We start from the raw sequence: 22,855 nt of genomic DNA on the forward strand, positions 1-22,855 counted from the left end.
TCACAGATCATCCAAAACATTAGGCACTCTTATAGTACAGCGATAGTCCACCACAATCCCAGCCGCCGCCGCCACCACCATGCTGCAATACAGAAGCTCACACAGCAGCCCCCCCCCCCCCCCCCCCCAGAGCAGACCTGCAGGGAGACTATACAGGCCCTGAGATGCCAGCGGGAGGCCAGTGTGTGTGTGAGTGTGTGAGTGTTTCTGTATCGAGAGCAGGATCAGAGCTGGGTGTCTTCTCTAGTGTCTGTGTAGGACTCGTGTCTCCCCTTCCGACTGCTGCTCCGCACAGGCACAGGATCCTCTGGGACATGGGCCAGGGGGTCAGAGCGGATCAGGTACCTGGAGGTAGAGGGGACAGGAGGGAGACAGTGAGGCTGGGAGGTAGACTGATCAGAGCGGATCAGGTACCTGGAGGTAGAGGGGACAGGAGGGAGAGTGAGGCTGGGAGGTAGACTGATCAGAGCGGATCAGGTACCTGGAGGTAGAGGGGACAGGAGGGAGAGTGAGGCTGGGAGGTAGACTGATCAGAGCGGATCAGGTACCTGGAGGTAGAGGGGACAGGAGGGAGAGTGAGGCTGGGAGGTAGACTGATCAGAGCGGATCAGGTACCTGGAGGTAGAGGGGACAGGAGGGAGAGTGAGGCTGGGAGGTAGACTGATCAGAGCGGATCAGGTACCTGGAGGTAGAGGGGACAGGAGGGAGAGTGAGGCTGGGAGGTAGACTGATCAGAGCGGATCAGGTACCTGGAGGTAGAGGGGACAGGAGGGAGAGTGAGGCTGGGAGGTAGACTGATCAGAGCGGATCAGGTACCTGGAGGTAGAGGGGACAGGAGGGAGAGTGAGGCTGGGAGCAGGGGCGAAAATCTACTTTGGAGGGGACAATTACATGACATTTTCTCAAGAGCACCAAAAGTAGTGCTGTAACACGTTGTAATATGTTAAATGTATATCGAGGAACCATAATTACTACTACTGGATAATTGATAGGTAGTTAACTGAAGGGTTGTCCCAACTTGTTAACATTTTGTAATTTTGTCATTTTAATATAGTATTGTGTTTTCATTTTATATTTGCTGGCTTCCCACAATAGTTGAATTTGAAGAGCTAGCGAGCACAAATTCCATTTCTGTGGTGTTTGCTATAATCTTTGCTATCGTCAGTTTACTCCAAGATCGGCACACAGGTGCTTCAAAGTCCCCTAGCAACAATTTAGCTTTTGCAACGAAAAACATAGCTACAGTATATACATATATATGTACTGTATATATACGGTGCATATATATACAAACTATAATATTATAGAGAATGAACAGAGGACAATTAACGAGTATACCATTTTGAATGAAAACCATACCATGACAAAAGATACATTGGACGTAACACCGCAGTGTCATTTGTATTGGAAAATCCCAAAATCCCATCAAATATTGCCGAAATACGAGTAACACGTTGGTCATTTGAACTCACAGGCATGTGAAGACAGGACGTGATACAAACAAAAAGATGACTACAGGAACACACAGGCTCAGCGTGTAGCGTTTGGGGTTTGCTCTCCTCACGGAGCAAACCGGTAATTGCCCTGTCTACCCGTCCTAATTACACTCATTTGTACCTGGTGTGACTCATTACATGTCTCTTTATATTCTCTTCCGTGTCACACAAACACCGTCAGTCGATCACTGAAACTGCCCGTGAGTATATACCTACCTGTTTAGTCTTATCGCTCCTTGCCACGTAGGATACGTTTGTTCGCTTTGTTTTGAATCGCCGTGCCACTTTGATTGCCCCTTGAATTTGGTTGTTAAAGGATTATTCTTATCATATGTATATGCAGCACCGTAGTTTGACGGAATTACTATTTAGTGTGTTTTGGGAGACCTTGCTTTCTCCCCTTTGTTTTCCCAGATTACTGTGTTGCGTACCCCATGTATTGTGATTCAGATTTAGCGTGTTTTGGAGACGGAGATTTCTCCCCTTTTGTTTATCACCATCGTGTGCGTGTTCATTCAGCTACTCTAATTAAAGACGTAGTGCTTTATTCGAAAATCAACATCTGTCTCTCGTCGTCTCTGTTCTGCACTGCACCTGGGTCCAACACACCTACCAAACCGTAACACAGCGTCCTCGACACAAGCGTTGGTAGTGTTACTTAGTGCTTGAGCTGCTGAGGAGAGGCTTACATAACCGTGCGGGGGTGACCGCTGTTTGAGAGTAGAGCTGTGTGCCGTTTATTATCTTTTATGCAGATATATTCCCATTACAAAGCAGGAGGGAATAGTTGAGCTTGTCAGAAAATCCACTTTTCTTTTTTTTATCTACTTTTTCTCCCATTTTCAATTTTTCTCCCATCCCAATTTCGTATCGTCCAATTCTAGCCTCCCCTGTCTCGAACGCTGTTAGGCCATGCCTCCCACAAGCCGGCTTAAATGTGGACGAAGCCTTGCATCACGTGTCCCCTCCGGTACTCGAGGAAGCAGCCATCGCATCTTTTCACCTGCACAGCGCGATCTCTCAGTGTCGGGGGTCTGCGTGGGAGGGCACGCCGCCCCCGTCGCTTCCTGATTCTGCTGCACAGACGCACCAACCGACCTGTAGGAGTCGCTGTCCACAGCGTCCGATCCCCACCCATCAGCTTCCCACCCCCTAATACTGCCAATTGTATTAGTCTGAACGACCAGCCAAGCTGATAGCAATGCGGAGAGCTGGGCTCGAACCCAGCGTCTCCTGCATTGGTGGTGAGCGTCTTGTCCACTGCACCACCTAGCCGCCCGAAAATCCACTTCTCTGAGATGTTTTGTCAAATTAATATATTGATTTATCAGTGCATGCAGTGTGTAGGCAGCCTGTGTTCCTTAATAATAATAATAATTGAACCCTTGCACTGAAGAACCATATAAGTCCGTTTTGCCATTTCTTTGCAGTTGTGAAGTTAATCTAATATCACAAGACATATCACAAGAAACTACTCAACCTCGACTGTCTTTAACTATGAGTGAACACAACACTCTAACTTACCATCTTTAGATAATAAAGTACTCAACCTCAACTGTCTTTATCTATGAGTGAACACAATACTCTAACTTACCATCTTTAGATAATAAAGTACTCAACCTCTACTGTCTTTATCTATGAGTGAACACAATACTCTAACTTACCATCTTTAGATAATAAAGTACTCAACCTCAACTGTCTTTATCTATGAGTGAACACAATACTCTAACTTACCATCTTTAGATAATAAAGTACTCAACCTCTACTGTCTTTATCTATGAGTGAACACAATACTCTAACTTACCATCTTTAGATAATAAAGTACTCAACCTCTACTGTCTTTATCTATGAGTGAACACAATTAACACTCTAACTTACCATCTTTAGATAATAAAGTTTGAGAACATTGTTCCTCTGAAAACGCTATTGTTGCTATGCAAGCTATGCCAACACACATACACAGTAACATAGTGAAGAATTGTGGTGATTCGTCTGTGATTATAATATGAATTAATGTTGATGGGCAAAACAGTCACTCTCTGCATGGCAGAGAAGAGGTGTGACCCCTCTCTTCAGATAGTGTAAGTAGGGCAAGACTGGAGCAGGTCGCTAGGCGACCCGGTGCCTAGCAGTCACAACAGCATTCCTAAGATAAGGATGGAGAGCAGGAGGAGGTGGGGGGGTGATTCATCTTCAGTTGAGGAATAACGGAACGAGAGAGAGAGAGAGGATTATGAGGAGCTGATCAATTGGACTTTTATTAACGGACTTTATCAAATGAACTTTAAATCACCGGACCTTATCACAAGCTGCTGCGTATGTCAAGGAAGACCACATTATTCCTGTGAAACTACCCTGTCTGGTTGAATAAATGTTCTCCTTGATGACTGTCAACTGAATCGTGTGAGGTGTTCACTCTGCCTGGGGATTATCAGATGTTTCCGTGAGCACACCAGAGGGATCATTAAAAAAGTACACAACGCAGGACACTATCGTATAGCCATCACTCACTGGGATTATCGGAACATCTAACAATAGCATTATGCTCACACACACACACACACACACACACACACACACACACACACACACACACACACACACACACACACTGTGTAGGGCTAATACTCGGTCCACATACACGACGTCGTTGATCTCCAGCCTGGTGTCGGGCGCAGGGTTGATCAGGACATAGGAGCGGGTGTTCTGATGGTCGCTCTGCTGCTCATCTGAAACAACAAGGCAGTCGCCACAGTCAGACGAGTTACAACAACACACACCTCTGCAGCAGGACCCCGACGTATTGTCAATCACATGTCTGCCGGCGGGCGGCCAGAGAATCAAAATGGGGAGTGATCACCTTGCAAATACCCCAAGTTTACTCTGTTCATGACGTCACTGGCTGGTAACATTAATAGCTACGTCCTCTATAGTTCAAGTTCGTTTTTATTTTTTTTATTTGTCAGAACAAAATACAGGATACTTTATAAGAGAGTGTGCTACATACAGTAAAGAGAAAGTAAGTAAACAAAATTAAGAAGTAAAAAATAGGTAAAGTCAATATACATACTGTATATACAATATACAATACACAATACAGAGTAAAATGAGTACCAGTGAGGTAGAATGCAGAGGTACAAAACTTGGGGTAGGGTGCAAATGAGGTATGAATGTGGTGCAAATCTCTTTAATAATAGATGAATATAAAGTGTGTTAAAGTGTCTAAAGTGAATAAAGTGAGTGGTAAGGTGAGTGTTTGTTTAAAGTGAGTGTGTGCATGTGGATGTGTGTGCAGTGTGTGTAGATGATGCGTTGTTACATAGTGTCATTGTCATTGAGCATCCTGATGAGAGATGAGAGATAACTCATAGTTATAGAGAGACACAACATCGAGGGCTTGGAGCAAAAGGGGCGTAAGTGACATTTGAGACGAGAGTGGTGATGTACATGTAGATACATCAGGGATATCAAATTGCAAATGATACGGTAAAGTTGTACTCCGAGTACAGTGTGAGGTACAGCAATGTACCCCCCCCCCCCCGTATAGTCCATCAATCAGTGGGTTAGGTGGTACTCCATTTTGTTAGTTAATTAATCGATTCCATAACGACTGATATTATGCCCTGAAAAGTTACGAGCACATGGTAAGTGTGAGATTTTAAAAGCGTGCTTATTATTATTATTATTATTGCGATTGTTACAGATTTGTCGATTAAATAACTAATCGATTAGGCGACAAAGTCCTACGACGACTATTGATCTCTTCAGTTCTGAGGACAGACCTGATGTACAGTAAGGCTTGGTCTTATATACTATATCCAGCCTCATCATATCTCTTCAGACAGAGCTGATGTACAGTAAGGCTTGGTCTTATATACTATATCCAGCCTCATCATATCTCTTCAGACAGACCTGATGTACAGTAAGGCTTGGTCTTAAACATACAGGGTTCCCACAGACATTGCAAAATGAAATTCAAGGACTTTCAAGTATTTTTCCAAGCACTATTTTTCATTTTAAAAGGGCATTTAAAAGGATACAATTTCCGACAATTAGTTACACAAAAAAAAAGAATAATAAAAAAATTCTTGATTCAGAACAATTTGATCAGGGATGAACAAAACGTTCAATGCGAATGGTTGATTTGAATTTCAAGAACTTTTTAAGCAGCTTGTTAAAAAAAACGAGCTGTTTTCAAGGAATTCCAGGCCTTGCCTTTTTTTGTGTCAAAAATCAAGCTCTTTGGGGCACCAGGGTGGCACACCACGTAATGCACTGCAGACCCGGCAACCCTTGCCGCATGTCTTCCCCCACCCCCCCCCCCCCAACCCCTCCTCTCTGCTGGACTGTCCAAATAAACCAATACAAATCTACCAAAAACATGATCAAAAAAAAATAAAAAAATAAAGCTCTTTAAGCACTTCAAGGACCTTGTGCGAACCCTGTATACATCCCCGCTCACCATATCCGGAGGCGGGCAGGCCCAGGTGCTTCATGCGGTTGCGCACCAGCTCCGACAGCTCCTCCCTCTCGGTGCGCCGGTAGAGGCTGAGGCGCTGGTGGGCCGTGCGCTGGGCGTGGTCCCGGCTGGCGTCGCGCGTCATCCCCGGCCGCCGGCCGCTCTTCTTGCTCAGGCGCCGGCGCGCCCACTGCATGCTCTTCTTCCTCAGCAGCGGGCGATCCGATCGGTCGCTGCTGCCGCCGCGCGACACCTCCCGCTTGACCCGGGTGTCCTCGCAGTCGTCCATGCTGATGGACACCTGAGACTAGAGAGGAGACGGGGGGGGGGGGAGACAAGCAGGCCGTCTGCGGGTTACAGCCAGGCAGGGGCGTAGCTGGGGGGGGGTAGCTTAGGATGATTCCAAGGGCCCAGCACTGAGGGGGGGCCCCAAAAATTTTCACTCAGGTGTATTATTGATGCTCTCATTGATACTATGTTTGTTTCTGAAGTGTGTGTGTGTGTGTGTGTGTGTGTGTGTGTGTGTGTGTGTGTGTGTGTGTGTGTGTGTGTGTGTGTGTGTGTGTGTGTGTGTGTGTGTGTGTGTGTGTGTGTGTGTGTGTGTGTGTGTGTGCGTGTGTGTGTGTGTGTGTGTGTGTGTGTGTGTGAGATATATAGAGAGAGAGGGGGGGCTTTGGTAGACTATTGCATTGGTCCATTCATTGAAGATGAACGCAATGAGACATCCTTTACTAGGCTCACCCACCAACAGTGCAGGTGCTGAACTGCTGATCCGAATGTATAGGTAAAAACCATATTATGCGTTTTTCGCTCGCGTTCACTGGGGGCCTACAAATACATTATTTCATGGGGCCCAGATTCTGGAGCTACACCCCTGCAGCCAGGGTCGGTGTGTGTGTTTGTGTTTCCATGGCAACCGTTAGTTGGGAGAGACTGGGGGGAAAACACTTCCAAAGAGGATTATTGCATACTGTCGGGGATTCCGACCGTGTTCAGATCCTCTTTGAAAGAGGGGGGGGGGGGATCCGCCGCGACAAATAATTTAGTATTTTATTCAAATGTGGATTTTTTTTTTTATAGTTTAATTAGGCAAAAGTATTAATAATAGGGATGCTCGATATTGGCTTTTTTACCGATACCGATATACCGATATTGTCCAACTCTTAATTTCCGATACCGATATCAACCGATATCAACCGATACCGATATATGCAGGGTTCCCCCCCCCCCCAAAAAATGGAATAATTTCAGGTAATTAACATTACATATCTCTTGTTGTGGAATTAACACAACATTATGCATACTTTTGACAATAAATAAAATCAGAATTTGTTCTTACTTGCTTGGCTGGATAAATAAAGGTTATAGAAATGTAAAAAAATTAAAAAGAATATATATATATATATATTTTTAAACCGATACCGATATTTTCCGATATCACATTTTAATGCCGATATTGGCCGATAATATCGGTAGGCCGATAATATCGGACATCCCTAATTAATAATGAACAGAGCGGTTGACGAAGAAAAAAAAAAGACAACAGAATATATTCTCGAGTCAATGAGTCCATAAGACGCTCTGCCACACAGACTGGTGGGTCCAGTTAGCTGTCCAACAGTTTGTCTCAAGAAGCTCCCGTCTGTCCAGAGAGTCTGTCCTATATATCAAAACCTAGGAGTTCCTGGCCCTCCCTTGACAGAGAGACAGAAAGAGAGAGAGACAGAGAGAGAGACACACAGAGAGAGAGACAGAGAGAGAGAGACAGAGAGAGAGAGAGAGAGAGAGAGAGAGAGAGAGAGAGAGAGAGAGAGAGAGAGAGAGAGAGAGAGAGAACTCTCAAGGTCGGCCTACAAATGGAATGCCGGTTACCATGGAACCTCAACAGTAGATACGGCATTATTGTAGACACTGTTTCATAGTCCTTTTACAATAGATATAGTTTATAGACAAAAAGATAGATATAGATAAATATATAGATACCTGTAGATAGATAGATTTATAGATATTTAGACTTATAGATATTTTACAATACGCTGTTTTATGTGGTTCTTCAGTTTCTATAGCAACAGCTGCCTATACGGTAAGCTGCCGGGATTCCTCCGTGGGAGGGAGAGGAACATCCTGGGGGATCCCTGCTGTGGTGATGGATGCGCACGCTAACGACCTCCTCCGCCACCCACCTCGTTGGCGGGGAAGATGTGGGTCTCTGTGCGGTAGATCCCGATGGGGATCTCGGCGCTGGAGGAGCAGAGCTTCTGGAACAGTCTGCCGTACGTCCGGATCCACAGGTCCTCCTTCGTCACCTTCATCTGGAAGAGTGGGAGCACGGGGGGTTAACCATTTCACTGCCACACTACAGAAGGTTAACCCTTTTCACTGCGACGATACAGAAGGTTAACCCTTTCACTGCCACACTACAGAAGGTTAACCCTTTTCACTGCGACGATACAGAAGGTTAACCCTTTCACTGCCACACTACAGAAGGTTAACCCTTTCACTACCACACCACCAAAGGGTTAACCCTTTTCACTGCAACAATACAGAAAGTTAACCCTTTCACTGCCACACCACCAACGGGTTAACCATTTTCACTGCGACGATACAGAATGTTAACCCTTTCACTGCCACACCACCAAAGGGTTAACCCTTTTCACTGTGACGATACAGAAGGTTAAAACCCTTTCACTGCCACACCACCAAAGGGTTAACCCTTTTCACTGCGACAATACAGAATGTTAACCCTTTCACTACCACACTACAGATGGTTAACCCTTTCACTACCACACCACCAAAGGGTTAACCCTTTTCACTGCGACAATACAGAAGGTTAACCCTTTCACTACCACACCACCAAAGGGTTAACCCTTTTCACTGCGACGATACAGAAGGTTAACCCTTTCACTACCACACCACAGAAGAGTTAACCCTTTTCAACGCAACAATACAGAAGGTTAAAACCCTTTCACTGCCACACGACAAATGGTTAACCCTTTCACAACCACACCACATACGGTTAACCCTTTCACTACCACACTACAAACGGTTAACCGTCTGTAGTGTGGTAGTGATTAGTGAAAGGGGTAACCTTCTGTAGTGTGGTAGTGAAAGGGTTAAATAACTGCAAAAATAAATCTCTATCTTGTACAAGTGGGACAAAAAGAAACATACGGGGTGAGATAATTTCCCTAAGACACAAGACACGTGGGCTTGTCTCAAAGATCTCCTCAAAACAGGTAACATGATCTTGAAATTAAAAACGAGTGTTCTGCCCGATTTGAAGATACAGGAGTAGTGGGTTGCTTGTTTCATTTCTTGACACAAGTTAAGTTACCTTGAAACAAAGTAAGATACGATAACATACGGTATTCCTCCCCCCCCCCTGATCTGAATATGAAAGTATGAGAAAAGTAAACAGTGTAAAAACAATATAATTAACTCTCAATATTATGAGAAAAATAAACAGTGTAAACAAAGGTGCAGATGAGGGTCTGAGAAGGTTAATGAATACAACTTCTGACTGTTCACATGATCTGCCGTTTGTCATCAGCAACAAGACATAAATATTATAGTCAATAAAATGTCATCTGAATATAAATATGAGATTTATTTTTACCCATTACTAAGATGAGTGTTGGTAACAGTATTAGTAAGTGTGATGATTTCTGGCTGAAACTCACAGCACAGAGATATCCTGAGCCAGGGGTGGTGTCCAGTCCTAGCAGCAGTCTGGTGATGGGAATCATGTAGTCCTTCACAAAGGACTGGCATAGAAACAAAGCACAAAGCATTACACACTAACACATACCGTTTCCATCACAACACAACCCAATGCTGTCCTGATGAGTTGTCAATGTTTCGTGGTACAGTATTGGGAGGTGTTTACGGAAACCTTTCTGAGGTCAATACTAGTGACCGAACACAGGGGGCACTGTTGCTACAGAATTCCAATCCGGCTCTCAACTCCTACTCTTTGGGTGATGTGTGAATACTGTATACTTTTGTGAATACTGTATACTTCATCAGAGCATATATTTACCATTTAGCATTTATCATTTTTAGATTATATATTAGATTTGATTTAGACTATTGGATTTTTAGATTATATATTAGATTAGATTTAGATTAATAGATTATATATTGTAACTATATTTATTGTGGGGCAAAATAACTGAGATGGCATACATACCCTCAACTCGCACCTTGTTGCCCATATGTGCATGTCCAGAGCATGTACTGTACTATAATTCTGTGACCTGTACCTGTACCTCCCCTCCCCCTCCCCCATGCTGCTATGCTACCGAATTTCCCCAAGGGGATCAATAAAGGTATATCTTATCTTACCTTTCTCCTCCATCATAAGAAGCCGGCAGGCAGCTTTTAGTGTGATATTAAAAGAGCCATGCGAGGCAAGTGTATAGGCAATCCTATGGACCAAAGTTGCCTTGAGGCTCCAGGTTGCTCCATGCAGTTAAGACACGCTCCGAATTGCAGTCCCAAAACAAATATTGTAGAGATCCGACATACTTTATAAAAATAAACAAGATTTACTTTAATTTATTTTCACAACAGCCCCAATAGCTTCCTATGATATGATATGATATGATATGATACATTTATTTATATTGCGCCCCTCAACCAATAGTTACATCGGCCCAGGGCGCATCCCGGGAAAGAAAGAGAAACAAAAAAGACAGGAACAATACGAAAACAGAAAAAAGACATGCAGTCCAACCAAGCAGATAGAGAACAGACAGACATAATACACCAGTCATACTACAATACAAAACGAGCTCATGGATTGTTTATGGCAAAAAGGTGGGTTTTGAGCATGGCCTTAAAGGTCCGTAGAGTGCTTGCCGATTTCAGGTTGAGTGGGAGCTTGTTCCTGAGGGTCGGTGCTGCGACTGCGAAAGCCCGGTTTCCCTTCGTCACCAGTCTTGGTTGTTTGATCTGAGGGATCTGGACTGGAGCTGGCTGATTGGACCAGGAGTTCTTTTATGTAGGCTGGGGCGAGATCGTTTATGGCTTTGTATGTGAACATGAGGATTTTGAAATGTATTCTTTGTTTTACCGGGAGCCAGTGTAGGACTGGGGAGATGTGGTCCCTCATCTTGGTGCCCGTCACGAAAAGGGTTTTGTAAATTAAGATAAACTGACAATTAAGTGCGGTCAAAAACTGTGTGGTACTCCACTCTACCTGAGGCCTGCCTGAGCTCTGACTACCTGAGCTCTGACTACCTGAGCTCTGACTACCTGAGCTCTGACTACCTGAGCTCTGACTACCTGATCTCTGACTACCTGAGCTCTGACTACCTGATCTCTGACTACCTGATCTCTGACTACCTGAGCTCTGACTACCTGATCTCTGACTACCTGAGCTCTGACTACCTGAGGTCTGACTACCTGATCTCTGACTACCTGAGCTCTGACTACCTGATCTCTGACTACCTGATCTCTGACTACCTGATCTCTGACTACCTGAGCTCTGACTACCTGACTACCTGAGCTCTGACTACCTGATCTCTGATTACCTGAGCTCTGCCTACCTGAGCTCTGACTACCTGAGCTCTGACTACCTGATCTCTGACTACCTGAGCTCTGACTACCTGACTACCTGAGCTCTGACTACCTGAGCTCTGACTACCTGAGCTCTGACTACCTGAGCTCTGACTACCTGAGCTCTGACTACCTGAGCTCTGACTACCTGAGCTCTGACTACCTGAGCTCTGACTACCTGAGCTCTGACTACCTGAGCTCTGACTACCTGAGCTCTGACTACCTGATCTCTGACTACCTGAGCTCTGACTACCTGATCTCTGACTATCTGATCTCTGACCACCTGATCTCTGTCTACCTGTCATATTATAGGAGTGGTGATGGGGAAAGATGGGGGGGAAAAAGGGTCTTGACCCAGGAGTGGCTCCATATTGGATTTACATAATGACATAAAATAATAAACCCAAAGCACAATAAAGTTAATAAACGACGAAATCTAATGGGGCAATAAAGGATTTGGCTCCCACATTCCGGCGTGAGGTGTGAGGTACCGACCTGGTACAGCAGCGTGTCCAGCATGCTGATACTGAACACCCTGCCTGCAGCGAAGGGGAGGCGGAACATGAAGGCCAGGTTGGAGCCTTTATCACGCTCTTTCTGTGGGGGGGGGGGGTTAACCAGGACACACAAACCACAACAATGATCAGTCTTGCAGTCAAAGGGAGGTGGGATGAATAAGAATCAGCAGGGAGGGAAACAGTTCAAAGCCCAGCACTGCTTATCGAATCCCAGTCTGAGCATTGCCTTCGACTTGGGCCGGCCGTCGTACTGGCAGAGTCAGCGGGTGGAAAGTCGATGGGTGGGGATTGGACGTTGTGGACAGCGACTCCTACAGGTCGGTTGGGTGACGCCTGCACAGCAGAGACAGGAAGTATCGGGGGCAGCGTGAGCCTCCCACGCGTTACTCCTCGCCACCGAGAGTCCGCGCTGCTGCGGTGAAAAGATGCGACAGGCTGCCTCCTTGTGTACCGGAGGGGACACGTGATGCAAGGCTTCTGTCCTCACTACAGCCGACCAGTGGGGGGCATAGTCTAGCAACGTTCAAGACGGGGGAGGGGAGAATTGGCAATACGAAATTGGGATGGGAGAAAAATAGAAAAAGTTGGAGAAAAAGTGGATAAAAAAAAGAAAAGCCCAGCACTGCTCATTATATTTCTGCAGCACTAACATAATCTAACCAATCAGTGGCTGTCTCTTAGGGATGCACCAATAGACCACTGCACTTCCGCGTTACATTGAGCTCATGGAGGAGAGAGCGGGGGGAGAAAATTAATGAATGTGGATGAGAGCCTTGACATTAAGTGGTTGTAGCTACGGCTGTGGGGGTGCGGGAGACATGATCCAATAGGCTTTTATATACGCCCAAGTCTCCTGAATATGGAGTGACCAGTCCCAAGTCGATCGGCACTTTCTCGGCCGAGGAATAGTCACTTTTCTGCACCTACTCCCGAACTACACATGCGCAGATTGCCCACGGCACAGAGTCTCTGGATTTCTAGGTTTATCAATCTGCGCATGCGGAGTTAGGGAGTAGATGCGGAAAAGTGACTATAACTCGGCAGAGAAAGTGCCGATAGACTTGGGATTGGTCTCTTCGTGTTCAGGAGACTCGGGTGTATGCAAGTCTATTGGGTCATGTCTCCCGCACCCCCACAGCCGTAGCTACAACCACTTAATGTCAAGGCTCTCATCCACATTCATTCATTTTCTCCCCCCACTCTCTCTCCGCTGATTTCAGAATACCGGAAGTGTTGCAGTGGTCTATACTGGCACCGGTTATATATCAAGCCCCGCCCTCTTTTCTTGATATTCCAATCACAACTATTGCTTTCCCCGTCGCTCACGACTGTTGCTTCAGATCAGTACTCGGTATCTGTAGTGTATAAATGGAGTATCGGTGCAGCAACATCACTAATGACTAACATCCACAGCTGGGTCTCAGATCAGTTTATTTTTTTTTATCCACTTTTTCTCCTTATTTTCTATTTTTCTCCCATCCCATTTTCGTGTTTCCAATTCTCCCCTCGCCTGTCTTGAACGTTGTTCGCATATGCCCCTCACTGGTCGGTTGTAGGGAGGATAGAAGCTTTGCATCACGTGTCCCCTCCGGCACACGAGGAGGCAGCCTGTCACATCTTTTCACCTGCCAGCGCGGACTCTCATTGGCGAGGTGTAACGTGTGGGAGGCTCACACTACCCCCGCTATTTTCCTGTCTCTGCTGTGCAGGCGTCACCCAACCGACCTGTAGGAGTCGCTGTCCACAACGTCCAGATTACCACCCATCAACTTCCATCCGCTGACTCTGCCAATTGAGCCAGTATGACGGCCGGAACAAGCCGGAGGCAACGCCGACAGCCGTATTCTAACCCGGTGTCTCTTGCGTTGGTGACGAGCACAATGTCCGCTGCGCCACCCAGCCGCCCCCTGGTCTCAGATCAGTATTTGCAGTGTATAAATGGAGTATCGGTGCAGCAGCATCACTAATGACTAAGATCCCCAGCTGGTCTCAGATCAGTCTCTGCAGTGTATAAATGGAGTATCTGTGCATCATCACTAATGACTAACATCCCCAGCTGGTCTCAGATCAGTATCTGCAGTGTATAAATGGAGTATCTGTGCATCATCACTAATGACTAACATCCCCAGCTGGTCTCAGATCAGTATCTGCAGTGTATAAATGGAGTATCGGTGCAGCAGCATCACTAATGACTAACATCCCCAGCTGGTCTCAGATCAGTATCTGCAGTGTATAAATGGAGTATCGGTGCAGCAACATCACTAATGACTAACATCCCCAGCTGGTCTCAGATCAGTATCTGCAGTGTATAAATGGAGTATCGGTGCAGCAACATCACTAATGACTAACATCCCCAGCTGGTCTCAGATCAGTATCTGCAGTGTATAAATGGAGTATCGGTGCAGCAACATCACTAATGACTAACATCCCCAGCTGGGTCTCTGGTGGGTTTCTGCCCCTTCTCCAGCGTGGGCAGAGAGGGCAGAGCCGGGGAGCAGCAGTCCTTCGCCCTGAACTGCATGAACCTCATGTTGGACGGGTGGGTGAGCTCTGTGATGATACTGAGACTGGGGAACAACCTGGAGAGAGAGAGGGGGGGGGGGGGGGGAGAGGGGGGATGGGGAGGGGGGGGAGAGAGGGAGGGAGGGAGGTGGGGGGGGAGAGAGAGGTGGGGGGGGGAGAGAGAGAGGGATGGAGGGAGGGAGAGATAGAGGAGGAGGGAGGGAGCGTGTGAAAGAGAGAGAGGGGGAGGGAGAGAGGGAGAGAGTGTGAAAGAGAGAGAGGGGGAGGGAGAGAGAGGTGGGGTGGGGGGGGGAGAGAGGGAGGGAGGTGGGGGGGGAGAGAGAGAGAGGGGGGGGAGCGAGAGAGGGATGGAGGGAGGGAGAGAGAGAGGGGGGGAGAGAGAGAGAGAGGTGGGGGGGAGAGAGAGAGAGGGATGGAGAGAGGGAGAGAGAGATAGAGGAGGAGGGAGGGAGCGTGTGAAAGAGAGAGAGGGGGAGGGAGAGAGGGAGAGAGTGTGAAAGAGAGAGGGGGAGGGAGAGAGAGCGATAGAGAGAGAGAGAGAGAGAGGGAGAGAGGAGGAGGGAGGGAGGAGGGAGAGTGCAAGAGAGAGAGAGGGGGAGGGAGAGATAGGGAGATAGAGAGAGCGATAGAGAGAGGTGGGGGAGGGAGAGAGAAAGGGAGAGAGAGGGGGAGGGAGAGATAGGGAGATAGAGAGAGCGATAGAGAGAGAGGTGGGGGAGGAGAGAAAGGGAGGGAGAGAGGGAGAGAGTGTGAAAGAGAGAGAGGGGGAGGAGAGAGAGCGATAGAGAGAGAGGGGAGAGGGAGAGAGGAGGGAGGGAGAGAGAGTGCAAGAGAGAGAGAGGGAGGGAGAGAGAGCGATAGAGAGAGAGAGAGAGAGAGAGAGAGAGAGAGAGAGAGAGAGAGAGAGAGAGAGAGAGAGAGAGAGAGAATGAGAGAGAGAGAGGAGAGAGGAGGTAGGGAGGGAGGGAGGGAGTGCAAGAGAGAGAGGGGAGGGAGAGATAGGGAGATAGAGAGAGCGATAGAGAGAGAGGTGGGGGAGGGAGAGAAAGGGAGAGAGAGGGGGGAGAGTGTGAAAGAGAGAGAGGGGGAGGGAGAGAGAGCGTAGAGAGAAGGAGAGGGAGAGGGAGAGGGAGAGAGGAGGGAGGGAGAGAGAGTGCAAGAGAGAGAGGGGGAGGGAGAGATAGGGAGATAGAGAGAGCGATAGAGAGACGAGAGAGGTGGGGGAAGGGCGAGAGAAAGGGAGAGAGAGGGGGAGGGAGGGAGAGAGAGAGGGAGAGAGGGGAGGAGGGAGAGAGAGAGTGGGCGATAGAGAGAGAGAGATAGACAGAGATTTATATAGCGCTTCTTATCCAAAGCGCTTCACAACTTATTCACACACCGATGGTGGAGGCGACCATGCAAGGTGCCAACCTGCTCATCGGGAGCAGTTAGGGGTTAAGTGTCATGCTCCAGGACACTTCGACACGCTGCCCGGGAGGAGCCGAAATCGAACCGGGAACCTTCTGATTACCAGACGGCGGACAGCTCTATCTCCTGAGCTACTGTCATCCTCACATTTTACCTGAACATGGTCTGTACGTTGTGATAACATGTAATAGTATTTTACTGAACATGGTCTGTACGTTGTGATAACATGTAATAGTGTCTCTTACCTGAACATGGTCTGTACGTTGTGATAACATGTAATAGTGTCTCTTACCTGAACATGGTCTGTACGTTGTGATAACATGTAATAGTGTCTCTCACCTGAACATGGTCTGTACGTTGTGATAACATGTAATAGTGTCTCTTACCTGAACATGGTCTGTACGTTGTGATAACATGTAATAGTGTCTCTTACCGAACATGGTCTGTACGTTGTGATAACATGTAATAGTGTCTCTTACCTGAACATGGTCTGTACGTTGTGATAACATGTAATAGTGTCTCTTACCTGAACATGGTCTGTACGTTGTGATAACATGTAATAGTGTCTCTTACCCGAACATGGTCTGTACGTTGTGATAACATGTAATAGTGTCTCTCACCTGAACATGGTCTGTACTAATAGTGTCTCTTACCTGAACATGGTCTGTACGTTGTGATAAGATGTAATAGTATTTTACCTGAACATGGTCTGTACGTTGTGATAACATGTAATAGTGTCTCTTACCTGAACATGGTCTGTACGTTGTGATAACATGTAATAGTGTCTCTCACCTGAACATGGTCTGTACTAATAGTGTCTCTTACCTGAACATGGTCTGTACGTTGTGATAACATGTAATAGTGTCTCTCACCTGAACATGGTCTGTACGTTGTGATAACATGTAATAGTGTCTCTTACCTGAACATGGTCTGTACGTTGTGATAACATGTAATAGTGTCTCTTACCTGAACATGGTCTGTACGTTGTGATAACATGTAATAGTGTCTCACCTGAACATGGTCTGTACGTTGTGATAACATGTAATAGTGTCTCTTACCTGAACATGGTCTGTACGTTGTGATAACATGTAATAGTGTCTCTTACCTGAACATGGTCTGTACGTTGTGATAACATGTAATAGTGTCTCTTACCTGAACATGGTCTGTACGTTGTGATAACATGTAATAGTGTCTCTTACCCGAACATGGTCTGTACGTTGTGATAACATGTAATAGTGTCTCTTACCCGAACATGGTCTGTACGTTGTGATAACATGTAATAGTGTCTCTCACCTGAACATGGTCTGTACTAATAGTGTCTCTTACCTGAACATGGTCTGTACGTTGTGATAAGATGTAATAGTATTTTACCTGAACATGGTCTGTACGTTGTGATAACATGTAATAGTGTCTCTTACCGGAACATGGTCTGTACGTTGTGATAACATGTAATAGTGTCTCTTACCGGAACATGGTCTGTACGTTGTGATAACATGTAATAGTGTCTCTTACCGGAACATGGTCTGTATGTTGTGATAACATGTAATAGTGTCTCTTACCTGAACATGGTCTGTACGTTGTGATAACATGTAATAGTGTCTCTTACCGGAACATGGTCTGTATGTTGTGATAACATGTAATAGTGTCTCTTACCGGAACATGGTCTGTACGTTGTGATAACATGTAATAGTGTCTCTTACCGGAACATGGTCTGTATGTTGTGATAACATGTAATAGTGTCTCTTACCGGAACATGGTCTGTATGTTGTGATAACATGTAATAGTGTCTCTTACCGGAACATGGTCTGTACGTTGACGATGGTTTTTGCGTCGGCCATGTAATCTTCCTCAGCACTCATTGTACTCTCTTTATCCACAACCACCAGGTTATCAGCATAGATGATCCCACACTGCAGCAGACTATCCAGACTGAAAAACACACACACACACACACACACACACACACACACACACACACACACACACACACACACACACACACACACACACACACACACACACACACACACACACACACACACACACACACACACACACACACACACACACACACACACACACACACACACACACACACACACACACACACACACACACACGTGAATTCAGGTAACTTTCAATCTGATTTCCTGCCATTGTCTAAGGGTGTACCACAGGGTTCGGTATTGGGGCCGGCCCTCTTTACAATCTATATTAATGATATTGTTTCTAGTCTTTCAGCACTAGCAGGTTGTCAGGCTCATCTTTATGCGGATGATACAGTTGTCTACTGCATTGCGGATACTGTTCAGGAAGCTATTGTGAACCTGCAGCTTGCGTTTGACACTCTCCAAAATGCTCTAGCTAAGCTCAAGTTAGTGCTTAATGCTAGTAAAACCAAGTCTATGATGTTTTCCAGAGCCAGGGTTATAGATTACGACATGCTACACCTAACAACGGCAAATGGTTTGTATATTGAGAGTTAGTGAGTATAAATGGCTGGATGATAAACTTTCTTTTAAATTCCATATAGATAGCCTAGCTACAAAATTACGGCAAAAGATTGGTTTCTTGTACCGTATCCACGCTAGTTTTCCTATGTTCTGTAGGGAAATAATTGTACAGGCTGTTTTTTTGTCAATATTGGACTACGGTGATGTCATTTACAGGCATGCGTCTGCGTCTACATTAAGGCCTTTGGATTCTGCCTACCACTCCTCCCTAAGATTTATTACGGGTGACAAATATGATACTCACCATTGTCTTTTGTATGAGTAGGTATGGCTGGCCATCTCTCTCGTTGCGACGTAGTTATCATGGGTATCTTTTTATCTACAAAGCAATTATTGGCAAACGTCCACCTTATATTGGTAGTACTGTCACCTACCAAACTCGTTCGAATGATCGGCTTGTGCTCAGGGTGCCTCGAGTTCGGTCTGAGCTTGGAAAGTCTGCCTTCTCCTACGATGCTCCATACACATGGAATACCCTACAACAGACTCTAAAGCTCGGAGCATTCCCGTCATTCATGGAGTTTAAAGGCATTGCACTTGACCTATGTACTGAATCATGTAATTGTTTTTAATCCATCATTGTAGTAATTGTAATTCATTGTAATTAATAACTGTTATGATATCTTTTTTTTAATCCACTTTTTCTCCCCATTTGCTGTCCACAACGTCAAATCGCCACCCACTGGCTTTCCCACCCTCAAACACTTGCCAATTGTGTTAGTATGAATGACCGGCCAGCCGGTAGCAACGCCGAGAGCTGGGCTCGAACCCAGCGTCTCCTGTGTTAGAGGCGAGCACCTTGCCCACTGCGCCAACCAGCCGGCCTAACTGTTATGATATTTGTGTTCTTTGTTAACTCGTCATCACTGTAAATGAGGGAAACCTCAGTGCTTTCACAAGTATAAATAAAGGTTTGAAATTAAATGAAATACATCTTAGATTAGTAAATGATTTCCGTCTAAACAAGCATTTATATCGCCACCCCAGAAAAAAAATGCAGTCTCCTTTCACTACACTGCATGCGTGTGCCTCAGTTTGAGTACTTGTTGAGTTCTAAACGCCTGTGTATTAAACTGTCAATGGGGAAGATGAATTGAGTCTTGACATTTCGCCCTTGAAGTAATTTCATAATGAATTGGAGACAATATAACAACAATATAATAAAATGATAGAGATTATATTCTAGTCTCCCTAGTAAACCCAGACACACAGTGGATATTTGGAGGAGTCTTACTTGTCAATGGTCCCTGCCATGTAGTAGACCATGGGGAACCAGCAAATAGCCTCCAGGAAGTGGTTGTCTGGTCTACAGGAAGCAAGAAACATACACACATACATTACCTATCAGTTTTCAACACATGCATAGCTTTTATTTCAACTGGATTACTGTACTGTTTGTATTGTTAATTATGAGTCTTATGAGAATTTAATTATTGAATTAAAAAGTTAATTGATCCCAACTTTGAAATATTCTCATTAGAATGTACGATTAGCTAATATATGGATGAATTGTAAGATAAGTGGGAACTGGGAAGGTGTGAATAGTAGTAGTATGTATCAGGAGTATAAAGTAAGTGTGCAGGACAAGGCGTGGACACCACATACAGAACAAAACATCTATAGGACATTCAAGTAAAAATGGCCACAGTCATACAGGTGTAAGACTTTTCTAAAACAGTTGCACTAGAGAGGCATAATGCATACAGCATCTCAAGCAAATCCACAATGTCAATTTTTTTTATGATCAGTTCGACCATTCAGCAAATATATTTTTTATCCAACAAACATACAGTCGATGAATCCCAAGTAGGCAAGCGTTTGATTCATTCTGTATTACTACAAACATTTAAATTAAAACACAATTCCCAGATATGGCCACAAGCGAATCCACTGGAAACTGTGTAACATCACAAGATATTCACTGTGCTTGCTGGCAGAAGAACATATGTGTGGCGATTTAAATGGTAAATGGACTGCATTTATATACTGTAGCACTTTTAACCAAAGCAATTCACAACTTATGCCTCACACATTCACACACTGATGGCGGAGGCAACAATCCAACTGCCAACCTGCTCATCGGGAGCACTTAGGGGTTAAGTGTCTTACTCAAGGACCTTCCGATTAACCAGACGACCGCTCTACCTTCACTGTCGCTGTAGGCTGTCATTTATTTCATTTTAATATTTCACATTTTGGAGCCAAATAAAAGCGAATGAAGAGGAAAAACCTTGAAGTCCGCTTTTGCATTTGTCTCTCAATAGCATCAACAAAGCCTAAAGACAGCATGTGTGAAAGAGAGACGTATATAGAGAGAGACATAGAGATAACGTGAGTATATAGACAATCCTATGGACCAAAGTTGCCTTGAGGCTCCAGGTATGATGTATGCAGTTATAAAGTTTTACTTTATAAAAATAAACAAGATTTATTTTAAAGCAAAGTATGATCTCTGACTACCTGAGCTCTGACTACCTGAGCTCTGACTACCTGATCTCTGACTACCTGAGCTCTGACTACCTGAGCTCTGACTACCTGAGCTCTGACTACCTGAGCTCTGACTACCTGATCTCTGACTACCTGATCTGACTACCTGAGCTCTGACTACCTGAGCTCTGACTACCTGAGCTCTGACTACCTGATCTCTGACTACCTGATCTGACTACCTGAGCTCTGACTACCTGAGCTCTGACTACCTGAGCTCTGACTACCTGAGCTCTGACTACCTGAGGTCTGTCTACCTGAGCTCTGACTACCTGATCTCTGACTACCTGATCTCTGACTACCTGAGCTCTGACTACCTGATCTCTGACTACCTGAGCTCTGACTACCTGATCTCTGACTACCTGAGCTCTGACTACCTGACTACCTGAGCTCTGACTACCTGAGCTCTGACTACCTGAGCTCTGACTACCTGAGCTCTGTCTACCTGATCTCTGTCTACCTGATCTCTGACTACCTGATCTCTGACTATCTGATTTCTGACTACCTGATCTCTGACTACCTGATCTCTGACTACCTGATCTCTGACTACCTGAGCTCTGACTACCTGATCTCTGACTACCTGATCTCTGACTACCTGATCTCTGACTACCTGAGCTCTGACTACCTGACTACCTGAGCTCTGACTACCTGAGCTCTGACTACCTGAGCTCTGACTACCTGAGCTCTGACTACCTGATCTCTGACTACCTGATCTCTGACTACCTGATCTCTGACTACCTGAGCTCTGACTACCTGATCTCTGACTACCTGATCTCTGACTACCTGATCTCTGACTACCTGAGCTCTGACTACCTGAGCTCTAACTACCTGAGCTCTGACTACCTGAGCTCTGACTACCTGAGCTCTGACTACCTGAGGTCTGACTACCTGATCTCTGACTACCTGAACTCTGACTACCTGAGCTCTGACTACCTGATCTCTGACTACCTGAACTCTGACTACCTGAGCTCTGACTACCTGATCTCTGACTACCTGATCTCTGACTACCTGATCTCTGACTACCTGATCTCTGACTACCTGACTACCTGAGGTCTGACTACCTAATGGGAGTAGACCAGGTAAGACTCCATATTGATTTACATAATGATATATAATAATAAACGCAAAGCACAAAGAAGATAAGAAACGACATATCTAAATGGTCATTTACAGTGATAGAGAGATTGAGAGAGAGGCGTCGGCACGTGGGAGCCCAGTGTGTAACAGCGTGGCTGCTGACAAACGGCAATGTTCAAAAGCAATGTTCCACGCCGTCGATTTCTCCCCTTGCAGCATAATATATACAATTCAGGTTTAAGGAAAAGCCCAGGTTGCTACGGTTACCGCCTGGCGCCGCTATTTTCTTCTTCTCGCTCTCTAAACACTTTTCCTTTGACGTGGCGAGGGGGACCGATGCACCGCTGCTGGGCCTGACGATGGAGACGACCCCCACAACCTTGTCCTGCATGTCAAGACCTGCGTCACGACGCTTAGCAAACACACAATAGTCCCTTTGTAAACTGCTGAGATACATCCAGTGGTATATATATATTAACCTGGAGTAAATATATATATATATACTATAGAGAGAGAGAGAGAGAGAGAGAGAGAGAGAGAGAGAGAGAGAGAGAGAGATTGATTTGTTCGCTAGTACAGTTGGTGCTACCAAGTCATGCATGTACTGTATGTATAAAACACAACAAGTGACACCTGCGTGCGTGCATGTGTGTGTGTGTGTGTGTGTGTGTGTGTGTGTGTGTGTGTGTGTGTGTGTGTGTGTGTGTGTGTGTGTGTGCGTGCGTGCGTGCGTGTGTGTGTGTGTGTGTGTGTGTGTGAGAGACTCACGGGTTGTCCAGCAGCAGCACTATAGGGCTCAGTTCCTTCCTGGGTCTGTAT

General features: G+C 45.7%; 1 protein-coding gene across 1 annotated transcript in view; it reads right to left on the reverse strand.

The window, feature by feature from the left end:
* Positions 1-224: 224 nt before the first annotated feature.
* LOC311237203 (potassium channel subfamily T member 1-like) overlaps positions 225-22,855 on the reverse strand; it is a gene marked incomplete at its 3' end in the record, with an annotated part of 95,209 nt that continues 72,578 nt past the window's right edge. Inside the window, 11 exon segments of the mRNA XM_084325012.1 lie at positions 225-345; positions 4,138-4,225; positions 4,357-4,399; positions 4,401-4,423; positions 5,959-6,262; positions 8,139-8,267; positions 9,636-9,719; positions 12,010-12,111; positions 14,458-14,611; positions 17,757-17,891; positions 19,710-19,781. Coding sequence (XP_084181138.1) covers positions 225-345; positions 4,138-4,225; positions 4,357-4,399; positions 4,401-4,423; positions 5,959-6,262; positions 8,139-8,267; positions 9,636-9,719; positions 12,010-12,111; positions 14,458-14,611; positions 17,757-17,891; positions 19,710-19,781 — 1,255 coding nt within the window.

This window comes from Notolepis coatsorum (assembly GCF_963971535.1).
Source record: "Notolepis coatsorum genome assembly, chromosome: 11".
Lineage (NCBI taxonomy): Eukaryota > Metazoa > Chordata > Actinopteri > Aulopiformes > Paralepididae > Notolepis > Notolepis coatsorum.